General features: G+C 37.2%; 1 protein-coding gene across 1 annotated transcript in view; it reads left to right on the forward strand.

The window, feature by feature from the left end:
- LOC140650715 (nuclear factor 1 B-type-like) overlaps nucleotides 1-10,604 on the forward strand; it is a 220,449-nt gene extending 209,845 nt beyond the window's left edge. Inside the window, exon 12 of the mRNA XM_072859418.1 lies at nucleotides 10,475-10,604. Coding sequence (XP_072715519.1) covers nucleotides 10,475-10,604 — 130 coding nt within the window. The remainder of the gene's footprint in view (nucleotides 1-10,474) is intronic.
- Nucleotides 10,605-20,185: the final 9,581 nt, after the last annotated feature.

Below are 20,185 nucleotides of genomic sequence, written 5' to 3' on the forward strand. Positions count from 1 at the left end.
ATCTTCTTAATCTGCACAGCAAAAAATTGACCAATATAGTCTTAAAGCACTTTGCATGGGAGTTTACTTTTAGAGATGTATTTAACTATTGTTTAAATCTTAACAGATTGATAGTAAACATGGTAAATGGACAACTACAAATTTAGCTCTAGACAGTCATGGTACAAAATAATTTTAATTACAAATATCTTACCAAAAGCCTGTTTTTTCTCATTCTTTGGGATGCTTAGAGGATGTTTTATATAAATATCTCCTTTAAAGACATCGGTATGTTTACTTCAATCACATAAAATATTCATCTAAATTTGTATCATAATTTCCCATTACAACTGTTCTACTTTTGAAGAAAAAGATATACCAAGGATTTAAGATTTTTATTTTGCATTATTCAACTCACTCTCTTTGCAAATGTCAAATCTTTTGCATATATATATCATTGTTCTCTTGTATCTGGGATCATAAATGACAACAGACAAATAGTTTTACCTGGAAAAAAACCCAACAGATGTATTTTAAAATTCATATATCATTTCCCATTAGGCATGACAGGCAGCTACTAATAAGACAAAGGATGCAAAAATAACAAGTATAGGGATGTTATCATCTCTCACCTTCACAAAATCCCTAAGGTGTAGGTCACTGACAATGCACCACAAGGAAGCTTTCAGTTTGGTGCCCTGTATAGACAGGACAGCTCATATTCAGGCATTGCCAATTCTTTAACCTTCCTGAGTTCAACAAAATTTCTGAAAAATCAATGCACCACTTCAAATAATCACAAGATCCTATTGTAAAAGGTCAGTCTGGTTACTGTCAAATTTAGTACTATGGATTTGAGGGAACAGGCCTATCAAACTATTTTGTAGGAAAAAACCTTAATTTAACCTTTTGAACTAGGATATATTATTTTGCCAATGAGCAATAATTCCTTTTTGGAATCCATTCTTCTTTTTAGTTTTATAAAGACAGCTCATCAATTTGAATACATATCATTTCTCTTTTTATGTCCTCACCTTCCCAGATGTTTGAAGAATGATGTATTCCAAAGTCTACATTACAAAAAAACCAAACAAACTTCTACTTAGGGAGAACTACAGATATGTTTTTCTGTCCTTCAAGGACAGAAAATGTCCTCTATGCCCAGAAATGTCCTCTATGCCCAACTTGCTCCATAAAGACCATGCATATGCAAGCATGGCCAAGGCATGGTCAAAGGATGCCCATGGGAGCACGTGTGCAGCTTAGCTTTTTGGTAGGTGGCACAGTTTACCAGCCGGCACACCTGACCAACACCCTGGGGGCTACCTGCAAAGCAATTTTCCATACAAAAGGTGAGAAGATCACAGAACATGTTTGTATCCACCATCAAAGGTTTTTTTCTTTCTTTCTTTTTGTAATTGACACTCAAGGATCATGTATGAGAGGTACTGAAAAACAGAATTCACTAAACACTGTTCCAATGCTTCAACTGGTATAAACTGGCCTTGCTTTAAAAAGGTCAAGAGTGGTAAGGTTGATTTACATCATCCAAGGATTTTTCTAGATAGGTAGTTGTGAGGTATTTTACTAACACCTGTCAACATGTTGAGAAAACAACACCCTCTGTAGGGGGAGAATAAATAATTATCTCAGTTTGGATTAATTTTTGATGGTACACAAGCAATAATTGAACACTGTGCCAATTACTGCATGATGAGGATTTATAATGTGAATCACAGCCCTTGTGGAGTTGAGGTGACTCCATTAGCTAATTCTCCATTGTACCAATTTATCTATGATGGGGGAAACAACTATACCTTGCTCTTCCACCAGGATATCAAAATTCTTCCAGATTTCCAATATTATTATTAGAGAAAAAGTACAGAAAATATTTGCAATTGAATAAGGAAGTCACTACCAATAGGTTTGTAAAACATTAATATTTATGATATTTTAACTTTGGATTTGTACACAGCACTCATTTTCCATTTCTATAATTACCATTCCAAGTTGATACTCAAACCCCCAAATTTTTTTAGCTATCAATCAGTAGTACAATACAGTGCATTGTATGGCATTTTATATAGCGAGATTTTCTGTATGCAATCACATTCACATACATATATAAAATATTTTTAAAATGACCACACTGTTGTATGTGTACCTGAAGTATTTAAAATTATTTTGAGGGAGCAAAAAGCTACTGATTCATTTGACAGGGCCCCAACCTGCAGGATTTATATAATATGTATAAACCCCCTAAACTCCTATGTTAAGGAGAATCCTGCACTTGACAGATCTGAAAGATTGATATATCTCATAATAATGCTTATTTATTTATATACCTACTTTCTTTATATATCTACTTATATACACACACCCCTACTGCTACCGTAACCAATTATACATTAGCAGAGGTAATAATGTGTAATTGATTACTGTACCACTAGTTAAAGTTTTTCTTGTACACAAAAAGAAATTCTTCTGTGGATATCAAACCTAACTATTTTGTAATTTTGTTTAGAAAGGAGTTAGTTTATCTTACCTTCATGTACATGTTAGTAACCTAAATCTATACCAGTAAACGTCAGAAATGTTTCTATGGATAGTACGATTATCCATTGCCCAAAACAGCACCACATCAGAAGTCTATTATTTTACTTGTCTATATCTTTAATTACACATTCTTTTTTTATAATAACCACTAGACCCCAAAGTATATGACCTTTAATTCTGCAAATCACATTTCCCTTTTTTAAAGCCTAAAATCTGCATTCCTTTAAAATGACAAACCCTTTGCATTCGAAAGCAAACAATGGCATTCCAGATGCTTAACTAAGGTATTTTCTAAACTTTAATTTACATTAAATATAATCTAAATGTGTATTCAAGAAATGTTACATAGATATGTTTTGTTCAAATGTTGACACATATTCTCCTGGAGGCCTGCTAAAACAGATACTGTAGCTCAATGTAACATTTTTAGATGTGGTGTAGGGGTGGAAATAATTAAAATGTTACCTTTGACAAGTAATTTCCAATGTATCCTCACTGGCACTGGGGTATAAATGCCTGCCGTTTTGATTCATGGTCCAGTGACAAATCCTCAGCTGTCAATTGAAACCTAGCAGTCAGATATGGATCAAGCAGTACTACAGTCTTTAGTATTTAAATGAATATATGCAAACTAGTACTGTACATGGCAAAAGCCTTACTTTCCCAAAAAGTAACTTTTTAAAAAAAGAAAACAAAACAAACAAAAAAGCCTATTCTGAAAAAAATAACTCTTATAGATTTAAGATAATGCTACTTTAATATGTTCCTCTATTAATAAAGCATAAAAGAGTAACTAATGTTTAGCACATAACAATTAGTCATTATTAGATTGCAAACTGAGCTGGAATAAAATAAAATGTTAATATGCAATAGTGAAATATTTTAAGAAAGAAAATCAAAATGCTATTTGCCCTATGTAATCTTCTAAATAATGTGTATTAAGTAAAGGTCAAATATAATCAATATCTTGAAGCATGCATTTGATGAAACATAGAAGACATGCAACTTAGAAAAACCGCCCAAATTACCCAAACTGTACGCCTTCATCTTGCTATTTAAGGATAAAGGTATTTTTAACTGAAGTTTATTAATTTAGTGTTACTGAAAGTGGTATTACTTAGCAAAAGGTGATAAAATAATCTAATCTTGTTCTAGACTCAGAATAACAGCATTTAAAATACTTTATTAAATTTAAATATAATGAGGAATGTACTAAATGTAAGCTAAAACAAATTCTTCCCAGATACTCAAATCATCAGTTCTGCCTTCACAGGTTGTTCATGTAACCCTATATAGCTGTTTTTAACAGCTGTTCCACAGTGCTAGCAGATTTATTGAAAATATATACTGCTTATTTTTAAGTTTAAGAAATTAAACTTTTGTCTTGTGAATAAAACATACAAAAAGCATACATTTTTAACCTTTGTCATGCTATATATAAGTTACTGTATACCGTGCATGACACAGCACTCTGAATTGAAGATAACTTTGTTGCTGAGTTTAATTGCTTTAAATATATTCTGGTTTTCTCTATGCACATTCACAGTCTTTAGAGAGTGCAGGCTACAGCAACCAAAATGAAAAAAATTATTTTCGCAAAAGCAGAATTAATTACAGTCTTTTCCTGACAAATACATATGCTAAGGACAAGACTATTGAAAACTTGACCCTGTCTGTCTGTCACACTCATAAGCTTCCTGCTTGTTAAGATCTAAGAAACAGAAATGTTAGTCTCTGGTGTTTTCATGGGGTTTGTTTCTTGTTCTATAAAGAATTCATGAGACTGTCTAAAGCCATTAAAAGCATAATTAAACTACATGAAATTAACCAGAAAAGGAACCATTTCATCAAAAAGTTTGCTAGAGGTAACTATGAAAAGTACATTAAATATGCTAAAACGAAGGGGTACATATATGCATTTTGGTGTAGTCATCATATAAAACTGTATCATAAGTAAGTTTTTAATTTTGATGACCTAATAAAATGTATCTGCTCAATTACTCAAATAGTGTAACTAGCTGCATGTCGGCTATAATCCTTAAGAATGTGTCATCAGCTACAGTACAGAAGCATATTTTAAGGGCTTAAAACTTAGTTATAAAAATTCACTTTCAGCCTGAAACATAAGGCCTAAAGATTAAAATACATATAAACAATACTTTTTATCTTTTACAAAATTTTAAACCTATGTATAAAAATTATTTGGCCAATTAAAAGCATGAGATGCAAAAATCCCAAACTTACTGTTACTGAATGATTTCTTGCTTGTCTAACTCAAAAATCTGGCAAGTACTTCCTTTGTAATAGAATCTGATTGCATTTGGTATTTGGGTAAAATAATAAATGGCTAATATGTTACATTTTAATATATCAGCTATTGTATGAAATACTTATTTTCCTCCCACAGTATTTATGAAGATTTTCTGTATGTACAATTAATATCCTAAATGTATAATTTTAAAAATCCAAAAAGAGCTTTTCCATTGTTTCATAAATGTTAATAATGGCATACTTCATATTGTATACACTCATGCACACCCAAACACATATACATCTATATACTATGACTGTAATTATAACACATATACATTTTTATATATGTTGTACACACATACACTCACATGTATATGAAAATCCATACTAGCCCAAATCTATAGTTAGTGTAAATTGTAGTGCTATTCATTGCACTAATTGTGTCATATTTGTGTTAGCAATAGGTGCATGAAAAACTGGCGATCTGCATGATAGAGGGTGCTATAACAAGCTTGGGATTGCATCGGCTATATCTAAAACCACCTTCCTAACATTAAATCTAATGTTCCACATTCTTTGGCAGCTTCAAATAGCTGCCATTTTGGTTTTAAAAGTAAACCTGCCAGGAAAATGTTTTCTCTTCCTCATGTAAAATTTCCTCCTACAAATCACTACTGCTTAGAGATCAGAATGTCTAAGACAGAGGGCCAAGATACTAAAATACTTAGAAATATCACTTTCAAAATCTGCGTCCCTAAAATTTATTTAGTATTTTCTTCTGGGTAAAAAGTCTGGAACAGCTTAAAAGATCTTTGAAAGCCCTAATTTAATTTAATGGAAGATTCCCCTAATGTCAGTTTGAGACCAACAGCAGGAATATTGCCCTTGGGGGACCTTTACACTCCAGTAGGGCAAGGCTGAGATTAGCCTAACACTAATTTCTAGCTAACGCTAACATTTATTTCTAGCTTTAAAAGTACATGGGGCACTAGAATAAAATATTTGAGTTCTATATATTATTTGGGGTAATTTTGAAGGCTTTCTGGACAGTTACAGCCCTCAGGGTAACTTATGGAACCTCTAAAATCTTTCCTAGAAGTCTGTTAGGAAGACCTGCATTTCAATCATCTAGCTTTGCCATTTTGAGCAAGGCATGCTATATAAACTCCCCTTCAGTAACATCTTCAATCCATAAGAATTATTGAATATTTTATATTTCTCACATAACTACACATAAAAAGAACATGAAGATTTATCCTGAGGAGAAAAAGAAATCCTCTCAATAGGCTAAGTTCTGCAGTTGATCAAATCAGGGTAGTGAAACCTCACTTGAACCTGCACCTCTCTTACCTCTTACCACAACAATCAGAAAGCAGGAAAGAACACAAAGCCTGTAGTAAAGACTACCTGCTCTGAAAATACTCCTCTAGTGAGCCAATGCAACCATTCATCCAACACAGCACAGTAATGCAAAGGGGATACAGACCAACTAAGTAACAGAGCAGCAGACTGGGTGTTGTTCTTAACTCTCCACTGGTCTACAAGTCATTCACCTCCCTGTACCTGTTTTGCCAATGGTAAAATGGCAATAATAATGATCTCTTTGCAAAATGATTTGAGGCTTACCAATGTGAAGTTCCACAGAAGAGCTAGATATCAATATAGCTATCTTAGTTTAAATTGGACACCTTCCAGACAGAACTGTTCTGCAGAGTTTTAACTATACAGCTCTCGTACATTAGAATCCCATAGGCACCAGCTCATCCTCTAATCATATTCTGAAAAATTTTAGGGGTTATTATTTAAGCAGATTCTGTATTTTCATATTTTAAGAGTGGCAACTTAAGATTAAGCTTCATTTCAAGGCTCTCTGATCATTAGAAAAGGTAAATAAATATTTTGAAAAGTGTGTGAGAAAAAGACAACCATTGAGAAAAGCCCATAAAGCTAAACATTTGCATACTGTCATTGTTTTGACTGAAATGTCCTTTAAATGTGTTTCCTTTCCAACAAGCGTATAAGAAAGGTGACCTCTTATTCATTTACATACCTCTCTGGTACTCATGCGACCAAGTTTTACATCAAACTCTCTATTATGATAAGAGACATAGTAAGAACAATCTGCGTGTTGATAACTTGTTTCCTGCCTTTACTGAGAAGTTATTTTAAACAGTCCTCCTGTGATCTTTCATCTTTTTGCTGAAACTAAAAGCAATGTACACCCAAAACAATTTAAAAGCAGAAATTGCTTTCAGTGGACATTTAAGTTTATAGTTTCAATGTTGAATAGTGTGAAGAGAATTCCATTTTGAATTGCATGATTCAGTAACTAAACAATGCATCTAGAAACAACAATTTCCTACTGAAGTGTCAGGACAGACCTGTATGTAAGAAATAATTAAATAAAAAGCTGTTTACCATTTTCTCATTTTAAAATTACATTTTACAGACAAGAAGTGTTTCTCATTACTGCATATATGGTAAAATAGCTCATTAATAAACATCAAAGCTGTGTGAACATCATGCATACTGTACATAGTACACAGAAAGTCCAGGCTCTAGTGAATCACAGAACCACAGAATGGTTGAGGTTGGAAGGGACCTCTGGAAGTCATCTGGTCCAACCCCCCGGCTCAAGCAGGGTCACCTAGAGCCTGTTGCCCAGGACCATGTCTAGACAGCTTTTGAATATCTCCAAGAAAAGGGAGACTCCACAGCCTTCCTGGGCAACCTGTTCCAGTGCTCAGTCACCCTCACAGTAAAAAAGTGTTTCCTGATGTTCAGACAGAACCTCCTGTGTTTCCGTTTGTGCCCATTGCCTCTTGTCCTGTCACTGGGCACCAGAGCCTGGTTCCATCTTCTTTGCACCCTCCCTTCAGGTATTTCTATCCATGGATAAGATCAATCTGAGCCTTCTCTTCTCCAGGCTAAACAGTCCCAGCTCTCTCCAGCCTTCCCTCATAGGTGTCGCGGATGGAGTGAGGGTGCACTTCACTCGTAAGAGAGAAGTAAAAATATAGTTTATTGATACAGAATAGGGAGTTAACAAAGTTCAATGCAACAGTGTTTTAACAAGATTCGATGGCAAGGCACACTTGATTATTTACTGCATAGAGGACAGGGTCAGACAAAACTGTCAGGGAGACCCTCCCGTTGAGTCATGAGGTTCGGAAAGGATCCCCTTGCTTTCTAAACTCCTTCTCAGAGAGGAGTCTAGGTGCGGCTAGATCCAGTCCTAGTCCCAGACTTGGTCAACGGTTTATGTCTAAAGGATTATATGTGCACAATCAATCCTTTATATCACTTAGCTAAGATTTCAAAGTTTAGCATGCTATTAGTCACTTACCGAGGATCTGTTGCGGCAAGGAATCTCTCAACCTCGAGGAGTAACCTTGAGAGGCGTCCCTGCTCAAGGGGAGATCCTGGCGTGCAGCCTGCTGCTGTGCAGGAGAGCTCAAAGGGCCCTGGGCTGTCCACTATTTAAGGAGTGAGATGATTGACTTATGGTCATATTTGCATATCAGCAAGATGTTTAGATCCCTGCTTCAGGCAGCCCTTGGCTACTTTGTTGCCATTCGTCCTCAAGGTCCAGCATAAGCTGGATGCAGCTATCAGGATGACTCCCACTGATGGTTACTGCTTGTGCAGGGAGCGGGGGGGGGCGGAGCACACCGCCACAATAGGAGAGATGCTCCTGTCCCTTCATCATCTTCGTGGCCCTTTGTTGAACTCTCTCCAGTATGTCCATGTCTCTCCTGTACTGGGGAGCCCAGAACTGGACACAGGACTCCAGGTGTGGCCTCACCAGTGCTGAGTAGAGGGGAAGGATCATCTCCCTCGACCTGCTGGCAACGCTCCTCCTAAGGCAGCACAGGATACCGTGAGCCTTCTCTGCTGCAATGGCACATTGCTGGTTCATGTTCAACTTGGTGTCCACCAAGACCCCCCAGGTCCTTTTCTGCAAAGCTGCTTTCCAGCTGGGTGGCCCCCAGCATATATTGGTGCATGGGGTTGTTCTTCCCCAGGGACAGGACTTGGCACTTCCCCTTGTTGAACTTCATGAGGTTCCTGTCAGCCCATTTCTCCAGCCTGTCGAGGTCCCTCTGGATGGCAGCACGACCCCCTGGCATATCAGCCACTCCTCCCACTTTTGTGCCATCAGCAATCTTGCTGAGAGTACACTCTGCCCCATCATCCAGATCATTAATGAAGATGTTGAATAGGATCAGACCCAGTATTGACCCCTGGGGTACACCACATGTTACTGGCTTCCATCTAGACTTTGTGCCACTCATCACCACCCCTTGGGCCAGGACGTTCAGCCAGTTTTCAATCCACCTCGCTGTCTGCTCATCCAGCCCGTACATCAACAGCTTCTCTATGAGGATCTTATGGGAGAGAGTGTCAAAGGCCTTCCTGAAGTCCAGGTAGACAATATCCACTGCTCTCCCCTCATCTACCAGTTTGGATGCCCAAATAAATGGAAGAAAAGAAAACTTGCAGCTTCCAGCCCTCACAAAAATATATCAGAGGTTTCAGATTTCATATGTGATATTATGAACTATATCAATCTAATGTGCAGTGTGTATTCACAAGTAAGGAGATGTGTTTGTGCAAATATCTAGTGTGGAGAAACATTTGATAGAATAAAATGTGCAGGAAGCATGTGCTTGCACACTGTATGTCCAGATTTGATTTTACTTGTTTGGTAATGATTGCTGATATAATGATGCCCTTTTCCTTAATTAATATGACCAGCTTTTTTCAAATGCCCACTATTTCTGAGTTGTTACAAGCACATCTAAATAAAAGGCGCTCTGCTCTGGCTTCTAAGTAGAAGCATCTCAATCCTTCTTTGAAATATGACATAAGTCCATCTTGTAAATACTTGCTAGTAGGTACAGTACTTATTACTAGTTAGTATTTGGTAAAAACATGAAGGTCAGCGGGACTTAGACTCCTTAGTGACATATGTGCTTCTGAAATGGTGGTTTAAGTTTCAAAGTCACTGAATTGGCTTTGAGAATATTTCCCTTCTCTGACTTTGGTTAAACAATTTCATGGTACTCATTGCTACCCCTGACAGTAAATGTGGAAAAAAATAATAGCTTTTTCAAACATTCTTTCAAAATTCTATGTTCTGTTGGGGACTTGTGCACCTCAGAGGCATATCTTGCAAATTGAGAGAGGGTAAATTTGTGTAACACAAGGGAGTACAAAATTGCACAGGAGATTTTGTGCTTTTGAAATGAACAGTCTAACTTGTACACTCTAATGAACTTCTTAGTTTTTAAATTATGTCTGTGGTTCCATATGGTGTCGCACTTACAGTTTAGTTATATCTGCTCCATATACTTGACTCTGGAACTTTTGGGGACTTTCATAAGTAAGCAGACTGGTGTAATACAACAATAACACTGCCTGTGGTTCATATCAATAAATTTACTTTTGTCTTTTGAATGAGTTATGCAATTGCACAGGAAACTACATAGTGCAAATTCAAGTGATGTTCACAAATTTGATATCTTACGTTATCTTAAATAGTGTTATTCATAATGAATATTGATTTAATCCTTAGAAAAATTCATTCTGTTCTTATTTTTGCAACATACTTAATTTGTGTTTAATTTTCTTTCTCTCTGTTTTCCTTTCTCTCATTACCTCTCTCCACCCCCTCTCCCAAAAGTCCTGGTACCTGGGCTAGCTTGGTTCCTTTTCAAGTATCAAATAGGACACCAATTCTGCCAACAAATGTCCAAAATCATGATTTGAACATCATTGGAGAGCCTTTCCTTCAAGCAGAAACAAGCAACTGAGAGGAAAATGAAATTTAAAAAAAATTAAGAAAAGAAGGAAGAAAGACAGGATGAAAAACAAAACTGAAGAAAGAAGAAAAATAGACTAGCAACTGCAGCACTTAAAATCACTAATTCCCTTATGGTTGAAACTGTAATGACATACAAAGAGTCGATGATATTTCACTAATGGGTAGAAAGCAGCCCCTGCGAAGCAGCCTTTGTTATATGAAGTCCACTGGGAAATACATGTTCTGTCTCTGACAATATATTTTAACTGACTTACTAGGTGCTTTAATATTTGCATGATATCTAGTTTTATTGATTTAGTATTCTTGTTGTTTACAGATGGGATCATTATTCCTGGTTATCTCACAAAACAAATGCTAGGTGGCAGCAACAAATCTGCAGGAGAGCAAGGGCCATGAGACAGCCATTTTCTCAACACTGATTTATAAAAGTTTAAGAAATAAAGACTGTAGCCTTTAGTTATAAGTATGAATTTATTAAACATTGGACCTTAACCCAGCCTTTTCTAGTGTGTTACTGAGTTTGAAATTTTCAGTCAGTAGAAACACACAGGCTCTATGGAAGAAATGCCTCTATAAAGGTAAAAGTTTATCTCCTCACACAACAGTAAAAATAAATTTTTTAAAAAGAGGACTTTTTCCCCACTAAAGAAACACTCACAGAGGCAAGTGCAATTTAAAAATCACATTTAAAGGGGATCATCATTATAAGTCCTTCAGCCCTTGGACTCTAAATTGAGGGGATTAAAAAAAAGGAATTAAAAATTACTTTGAACAGATTTATTTTTTTCCCCTCAGTTTCTGAGGGCATTAAAAGGCAAATCATGTCCTTGAGAAGAAAGTAATGGAAACACAGCACTTACATTGATTTAGCTGCTGCTTCAGTGGAAGAGTAGGATCTATTTATTTAAAGTTACTGGTTGTATGAAGAACCCATAGGGTGTACATACAGATCTGTAAAATCTGCAGCCATAGAGGTAGGCAATCCATGTCATGAGGGCATATCAAGTGAGGAATAAGATATATTTAAAACAATGTATTTGCAAAGTAAGTCTAATCACAGGGTGCTCAAAACTCTCATGGTGCTTTCAGAAATTAGCCTTTTTCAACAAATTTCTCTTATGAGAAACAAATTTCTCTTATGTCTCTCTGACAGAGCTGTAATGTGCATGGCCAGACAATTTTTGCCTCTATGTCACTTTAAAAAAATTAATTAGAATACTTTTCCAGTAATCTAATTTGCACAAAGATATAATGTCCATGTTATGTGCCTTGCCTTGAAATCTAAAAAAATGGAAAAAAAATGAAATTCACTACACATGTTTTGCTGCATTTATTGTTATTTTAAATCTTTATCATTTTTATGACAAAATATTTTGTACTCCAAACGAGAAAAAGTATGACATCATGGATGTTTTTAGACAGTTCTACCTTTATCTCACATTTAAAAAGCATATCATGGCTGTGTATAGTTGCTGCTTAAAAATCGTAATCAACCAGCAATATTTTCGGTATTTTGGTGTTTTTTTCTATTAATCTTTTGTGCTTTCATCTAACAATTAATATATGGGGGGGAGAGGGTTCAATTTATATGAATTATACAATGCTAGGTTTTGCCTATGTAGGTAGTGCTTTTAGCTGTATTAGTTATTATAGGTAAGTACTTGGATTTAAAAGAAAAGAGAGAGTAATGTATGCATTTTTGTTTGTTTTAATTGACCAAAGTGGGTACTGCTATTTTTGCAATGTGATGAGGCCCTTTTGTGTACTGAGTGATGGACAGGGGATTTTTTTTTAATATACATACATACATATATATATATTCTCTGGGGTGGGTGGGGAGGATTTTTAACACTTTACAATGTAGCTGTGCACCCTTAGCCAGGCAAGGGCTGCAAAGCAACTGTTCTGCCTAATGTGACAAACTTTCAAATTGGTTCCCTCTTTTTAACTTCCCACCTGGGGTGCAAGCTGAAATAATTTCTGGATTAAAATAATAATAAAAATATATTCTGTTGGAGGCAGACATGACTTGAGAAAATTGTTTTACTTTAAATTTCATTTTCCTTTTTTTTTTTTTCTTTCTTGAAAGAGAAAGACAGGTAAAGACCCACAGTGAGATGGAACCTTTTCCATTTTGGCAAAGATACCACATCCTAAAGTGTCCATTTCAGAAGGTGTTTTTAGCTCAGAATAACATAGAAACATGTTTCGTCTAGAAAATACACATACAGGGCCAAAAACTTTTCTGGCATAACTCCAAAGGAGTTTTATTTGCAGGTAATTTGGCTTCCTAAATCTAAATGACTGGTGAATATTTTTTTTTCCCCTCTATGTCAAAGAATTATTTTTTTTAATTTGTTAACACACAGCATCTGTTTTATAGTCATCTACATTCACAAATTTTTAAAATTTTTTAAATTTTTAAAATTTTTAATGATTTAAAATGTCTTCACATACAACAGGTCAGATGGAAAGTTGCATTCCTGGACTGTAATGTGAATGGAGTTTTGAATGCATGGAATTAGTGTGATGTAAATAAAAGTTTATTTTCAGTACAAGCAAATCTTACAGATTAGCAGTAAACCTGTTGCTGGAGACATTTTTACAAATAAAGGTGCCATGTTATGTATGGCTCAACACAGGGTGTATTTTCCCTTCAAAGCACATCCTTTTATTATGGTGCAAGTAAAGGGGGGGGAATAGACTTGTGAAAATAGGGCACCCCTGTGGGATAACTCAGCCTATTATAGCTGTCTCTTCACTTCAGATATTTTCTTAAAACATCCCACTCTTGAATGGCCAGTGAAATGCAGCTCAGGCAATGGCAGCACCACTGAGATCTTGAGCAGTAACACACTGACTACAGTGCTCTCTAATCCTAGTCAGAGCAAATGAAAATTAAGTAGTGGTTGTAAAAGAGACAGCTACAGTGGCTTAACCCCACTAGAGCTCCCGCTACCATGATTGTCACCAGTGAGCTGCAAAGATGGGCCATCTTAGGAGAAAGGTGCATAGGCAGGGTCTGAAAGGCTACAGAGAGAGAAGCTGTAGAAAAACAAATCTTTAAGATTTATATTTAGCTAAATTAAAAAAAAACAACAACCAACTTTATGTTGCTCTTTTTTTTCTGAGCCTCATAGTAAGTGAAGTCATTCACTAAGTAAATGGTTATTAAGAATAACTTAAAGTGAACCTACCTGTGGATCCCTGGTAAAATAAACCATGCATTATCCTTTCAGCATATCCCTGATAATGAACAGTTATGGAACATAGGTATGTGCTGGAGGACTATCCTTGATTAGTTATGTTAGCAAGGTGTCCCCTTAAGCTTTTAATAGCACAGCAGAATGAAACTGAAACAAATTCAGACTTCAAAGTGCAATAAACAAAATGTTGCCAACAAAATGTTGCCTATCTTTGTAGGAAAGTGGATGGTCTTAGCTGAACTTTTCCATTATCTCTGACCTCTTTTATGACCAAACTGAGCTTAAAGGTATAATATTTTTAAAAGCAAATTCCTTCCATGTAAATTAGTTGGTTTGTTAAGCAACTGTGGGTTTTCCTTCCTGCCTTTAACAGAAAGACTTGGTTTGAATAAAGAAAACTTTTAATTTGATACCTTTTTTTAAGCTTAAAAGTCAAAAGATTACAATAATACTGAGAACTCAAATCTATTCTCTGACCTCCTCCTTCACCAGGAAGTGAATTCTGATTAAATCAAGCCACCCCGTTCTATGTGCACTGTTCTGCCTTTATTAAGTTGCTTTGCAGTCCTGGCCTCGTGGCTGTGCCGCTGAAGTGTGCTTCCCCCTGGAGTGACATGAACATTTGAGCCTTGATGGGGGGGGGGAGTAGCGAAGGAGACTGTACATAAAGACACGGCAAAAATATTAGTTATAGCAATATAGTTGTTGGGTGATGTTCAGGTGGGCAGCCCCACTGAAAATATATGAATGAATTTGTGAAGCTGCAAGTAGCAAGAAGAATGGAGGAGCTTCTGAATGAACGGCCTACCTTGTAGACAGGAATTTGTACACTGTATAATTTTGTTAAGATTTTTTTAAAATTAAAGTACCCTTGTTTGTAAATCTAACTTTTTAACAATTATAATGGAAATATATGTCATTTCAATTTTGAAAATAAACAAGAATATTCCTTGTTTGGAAACTGGACTTGAGTTAAAACTCTCCAGTTTTTTAATTTCTATATTAAAAAAATCATCTGTCCATGTCAGGAGTTATTTTGCAGATTCCTATGCTTGAAAAGCATAGGTTACTAATCCTCTGAAACATTTAAATGGAGAAAAGTTATATTTTATGAAGGTTATTTCACTGTATTTAGTATTAGAAAAGTTGGTTTTCAGAGCATTTCAAAATTTTGGAAGCACCACTGTCTTTTTATTAGTATATATGGCCTTTAACAAAACTTGTCATGATTGTTACATAACGGTATTTGAGATTAGGTTCACAGAGCAATTTAGGATAGTCAGAGAACTAAACCAGTACTTATATCTCATATAGGTGTGTCCTCAGGGAGCAGAATTTTGGATTTGCAACTTGTAGCTTCATAAGGATTTAATGAAAGAGATTGCACAGGGACACACTCAGCTGTGACACCCAAGTGTGTTCCATACCTAAACTCTAAATTATATCTACTGTGTAAGATTATGAAAGCTGCAGAAAGTTAGCCTATATTAAGTGCACAGTATTTGCTTTTAATGAAAAATCTCTATAATGTTGCTGGCAGTAAGACCCCAAACATGACATCCAATATAATTTACATGATCTTGTCAAGGTCTTTTGCTAACATTAACCAGTTGCACTTTTTTAAATTGAGTTTCTATTAAAAAAAAAGAAATATGGTAATATGCAGGCTAATCAAGATAAATAGAAAAAGCTCAAAAATTAATGTTCTACTCCATGCTAAAGGAGCTGAAAATTATCACCTTCTTATTTGCACTTTTTGCTAGTTCCCCTGTTTTTCTAATCCCTCAAAATTATGTGGGTGTGGTGGAGCACATCAGTTGGAAGAAAACATAGACCACCGATTTTGACCTTTAAACCTGCACAATGACCTTTGTATCAGCCAAACTTATTGCCATGATAACTCTTTGCACTGTTTCCATGCTACAGCTCTATTGGTCACAATTAGTAGTAAAGGGGACAAGCTGGAAATGGTCAAATTTTAAATTTTTTGTTGCAATTTTTTCTTCAATAGTTCTAAGTAGTTTTTTAATAATAAAAGGGTTCACTAGTTATTACTCTTTAGAAATATGTGTTAAAATTCAAATGTATGTTGTATTTTTGTAAAGGGCTTCAGTGCCATTAGCATTGTAATACACTAGAATAAGCCTTTGACACATTTATTGCATGATAGAGTACTGGTAAAAGAAAAGGTGGCCTAAATACATGGAAAGCAGTTTGAGCTAGTGACACTAAAGCCAGTCTTTGTATTACTGTATTTTTGACAGAATGTTTTTTAAAACTGTGCTACAGGGACTGATGTGGCAAATGTATGTCTATATGCAGAAGGAAATTTTCTAGGAAGTATGGCTTATTATGCATTCTTCATTGAGGGCATTGAATTTGCATGGACTGATAAAAGTTGATGCAAAATGAGAAAGAAACAAAAAACAGCAAAATGTTTACCAAAAATCTCAAACAAATGACCAGTGCCTGTTCAATTTCACACTCTCCGCTGAGTCCAGTTGTAAATATTTCAGATAACATCTTCTTCTTCAAAAAAAAAATCTCTACAACATTGCAGAATGTGAGTGGTACCTCAGTCCCAGGCACAGGCTTCTCAATAGCTATGTTAGATTCACTTCATCAAGCTCTTAATTTCTGCTGATATCATATAGAACCTTTAGTAAACTGCGAAGGGACACCCCATCTCAATGATATTTCTCTGAGAACAACTTTTGTAGAGCTGTGTATTTCTTTAGATACATTTAGTACAACTGTAGGTGACAAGTAGTCAGTTATTGCTTACTAGCTACACACTGGGGTTGATTCATTTTAAACCTTCTGGCATTTTCCCCTATGATGTAGTCCATAAATATTGAAAGTTACATTTTAATTAAAAAGGAGGTACATGCACATTCTTGGTGTAACAAACCTTATCTAGTAGAATGCATTACACTACACTTAACTTATTTTGGGAACTACAGCCTCATGGCATCAGACCCATTTTGAGAAAGAATGTTAAACAAGGGTTTATATTGTGCCTGGTTGGAGGACAAAAATGTTCTTTTTGGTAGGTTACAAATGAAATCAAATGCCACAAGTTTTAAACTGGTGTAAATAAAGCTTGATTTCATGTGATTGTTACTGTTATATCCAGCCTAAACTGCTAGCAGCTGCTCATACTGCAGTCAGTTACTGGAAGCAAATATAATTCCTATGCAAAAAACCATTTAAACAATAAAATGAGCTATGCTACAGACCCTGATCTCATGTTTTCTTTTTCATGTGTAAGAGTAATAATAAGTTGGTAATATTTTAGAAATTAACTTTAATCCTTGTATCCCAACACCACTGCACACTTTAGAAAGGTCTCTCTATACTTCCTAAGTTAGATTTAACATATCTGTTTGCACAGATGTTGATTTAGTGCCTACCCTGAAAAAAACAAAAACAAAGAGGTGAAATGTTATAAAATCAATAAAAGAAAAATACTTTATCAGCTCGCAGTATGAGAAACAAGTAGGATGAACTGGAAGCATTGGTCTGTTCCCAGAACTATGATATCATTGGTATTAGTGACAATTGGTGGAATGAGTCCCACAATTGGAGTGCTGGGTTGGAGGGCTACAGGCTGTTCAGGAGGGATAGGCAGGGCAGGTGAGGTGGAGGTGTCGCACTCTGTATGTAAGGGAGAGGTTTGATTGTACAGCCCTTACAGTTAGGGATGATGTGGCTGAGAGCCTCTGGGTGAGGATTAGGGGGATGGAAAACAAAGGAGATGTTGTAGTGGGTGTCTACTACTGATCGCCCAGCCAGGATGATAGCACCAATGAGTTATTCTATAGGCAATTAGGAGAAATTTCTGGATCAGTAGCCCTTGTCCTTATGTGAGACTTCAACTTCCCAGATACCCACTGGGAATACTATACTGCTGTGACAAGCAAGCCTGGGAAGTTCTTGAAGTTTGTAGGAGATAACTTCTTGTCACAAGTACTCAGTGAGCCAACTAGGAAAGATGCCCTCCTAGACTTGTTGTTTGTGAATAGAGAAGGACTCATGGGAGATGTGATGGTAGGTGGCTGTCTTGGCCACAGTGATCACGAAATGGTTGAGTTTAAAATTTTCGGTGTAATGAGAAAAAAGGTCAGCGGAGTTGCTACCCTGGATTTCAAGAGAGCAAACTTTAAGCTATTCAGGGAGCTAGTTAGCAGTGTCCCCTGGGAATCTGCTTTTGAGGGCTTAGGAGTCCACGAGTGCTGGTCAGTTTTTAAGCAGCACCTGTTAAAAGCACAGGAGCAGGCCATCCCATGGTGTCATAAGTCAAGCAAGCTGGGCAGAAGACCAGCTTGGCTGAACAGGGAACTCCTCGTGGAGCTCAAGAGGAGGAAAAAGAAATTGTATGATCTCTGGAAGCAAGGTCAGGCTTTGCAGGAAGACTACAGAGCTGTGGTTCACATACATAGGGAGAAGACATGAAAGGCCAAACCTGAACTAGAGTTGAAACTGGCCAGTGTTGTATCAGAAATGATTTTTTAAGCATGTTAATAGAAAGATGAGGTCTTTTTAAAGTATGTTAAGAGCAAGAGGAGGTCTAAAGAAAACATTGGACCGATACTTGTTGAAGATGGTCACCTGACTAATACGGATGAAGAAAAAGCAGAGGCATTCAGTTCTTTTTTTGCCTCAGTCTTTAATAATACTGATAGACCTTGGGCTGCCCGGTCCTCTGGGTTGGAGAACCATGACTGCGGGAACAGTGACTTTCCATTTGTGGACGCTGAAATTGTAAGGGATCAGTTGTATCAGCTGAATGTTCAAAAGCCCATGGGGCCTGATGGGATTCATCCCAGAGTACTGAAGGAGCTAGTGGATGTTACAGCAGGAGTCGTCTCAATCATCTACCAAAGGTCTTGAGAGTCTGGGGAGGTCCCTGCTGACTGGAAGCTAGCCAATGTTATTCCAATTTACAAGAAGGGTGTGAGGAAACTACCTGGGAAACTACAGACCTGTTAGTCTAACCTCAGGACCTGGAAAAATTATGGAGAAGAACATGCTGGGTAATATTGAAAGGCATTTAAAGGACAATGCAATCATCAGGCACAGTCAACATGGGATCACAAAGGGAAAGTCCTGCCTAACTAATTTGATATCCTTCTACGATAAGGTCACCCACCTAGTGGATGAAGGGAAAGCGGTGGATGTAGTTTTTCCTGGATTTTAGTAAGGCTTTTGATGCTGTCCCTCACAGCATCCTTCTGGACAAGTTGTCCAGCTGTGAGATGAGCAGGTACACAGTGCGCTGGGGGAAGAACTGGCTGAAGGGCAGGGCTCAAAGGGTTGTAGTGAATGGGGCTACATCTGGCTGGCAACTGGTCACCAGCGGTGTTCCTCAGGGCTCAATACTACTGCCAGTTCTGTTCAATATTTTTATCAATGATCTGGATGCAGGAGTTGAATGCACCCTTAGCAAGTTTGCTGATTATACTAAACTGGGAGGTGCTGTTGACTCTCTTGAGGGACAAGAGGCCTTGCAGAGGGATCTGGATAGACTGGAGCATTGGGCAATTGTCAATGGCATGAAATTTAACAAGGCCAAATACCTGGGATGGAGTAATGCCAGGCACAATTATAAACTGGGAGAGGAGTGGCTGGGGAGCAGCCCTGCAGAAAGGCATCTGGGGGTGCTGGTTGACAGTAGGCTCAATAGGAGTCAGCAGTGTGTCCTGGCAGCCAAGAGGGCAAACTGCATCCTGGGGTGCATCAAACACAGCATAACCAGCCAGTCAAAAGAGGTGATTATCCCGCTGTATTTAGCATTGGTGTGGCCTCACCTTGAGTACTGTGTGCAGTTCTGGGCCCCACAATTTAAGAAGGATGTGAAGGTCCTTGAATGTGTCCAGAGGAGGGCAACAAAGCTGGTGAAAGGGCTGGAAGGCATGTCCTATGAGGAGCCGCTAAGGACTCTGGGCTTGTCTATTTTGGAGAAAAGGAGGGTGAGGGGCGACCTCATTGCTCTCTACAGCTTCCTGAGGAGGGGAAGTGGAGAGGGAGGTGCTGATCTCTTCTCCCTGGTATCCTGTGACAGGACGTGTGGGAAGCTGTGTCAGGGGAGGTTTAGACTTGACATTAGGAAGCATTTCTTTACCGAGAGGGTGGTCAGACACTGGAACAGGCTTCCTAGAGAGGTGGTCGATGTCCCATGCCTGTCAGTGTTTAAGAGGCATTTGGACAATGCTCTTAATAACATGCTTTAAATTTTGGTCAGCCCTGAAGAGGTCAGGCAGTTGGACTAGATGATCATTGTAGGTCCCTTCCAACTGAACTATTCTATTCTATTTACATGGTTTGTGATATTTTTAAAAAGTTAACTGTGATATAAAAGGTG

The sequence above is a fragment of the Ciconia boyciana genome, chromosome 4 (genome assembly GCF_034638445.1).
Source record: "Ciconia boyciana chromosome 4, ASM3463844v1, whole genome shotgun sequence".
Classification (NCBI taxonomy): domain Eukaryota; kingdom Metazoa; phylum Chordata; class Aves; order Ciconiiformes; family Ciconiidae; genus Ciconia; species Ciconia boyciana.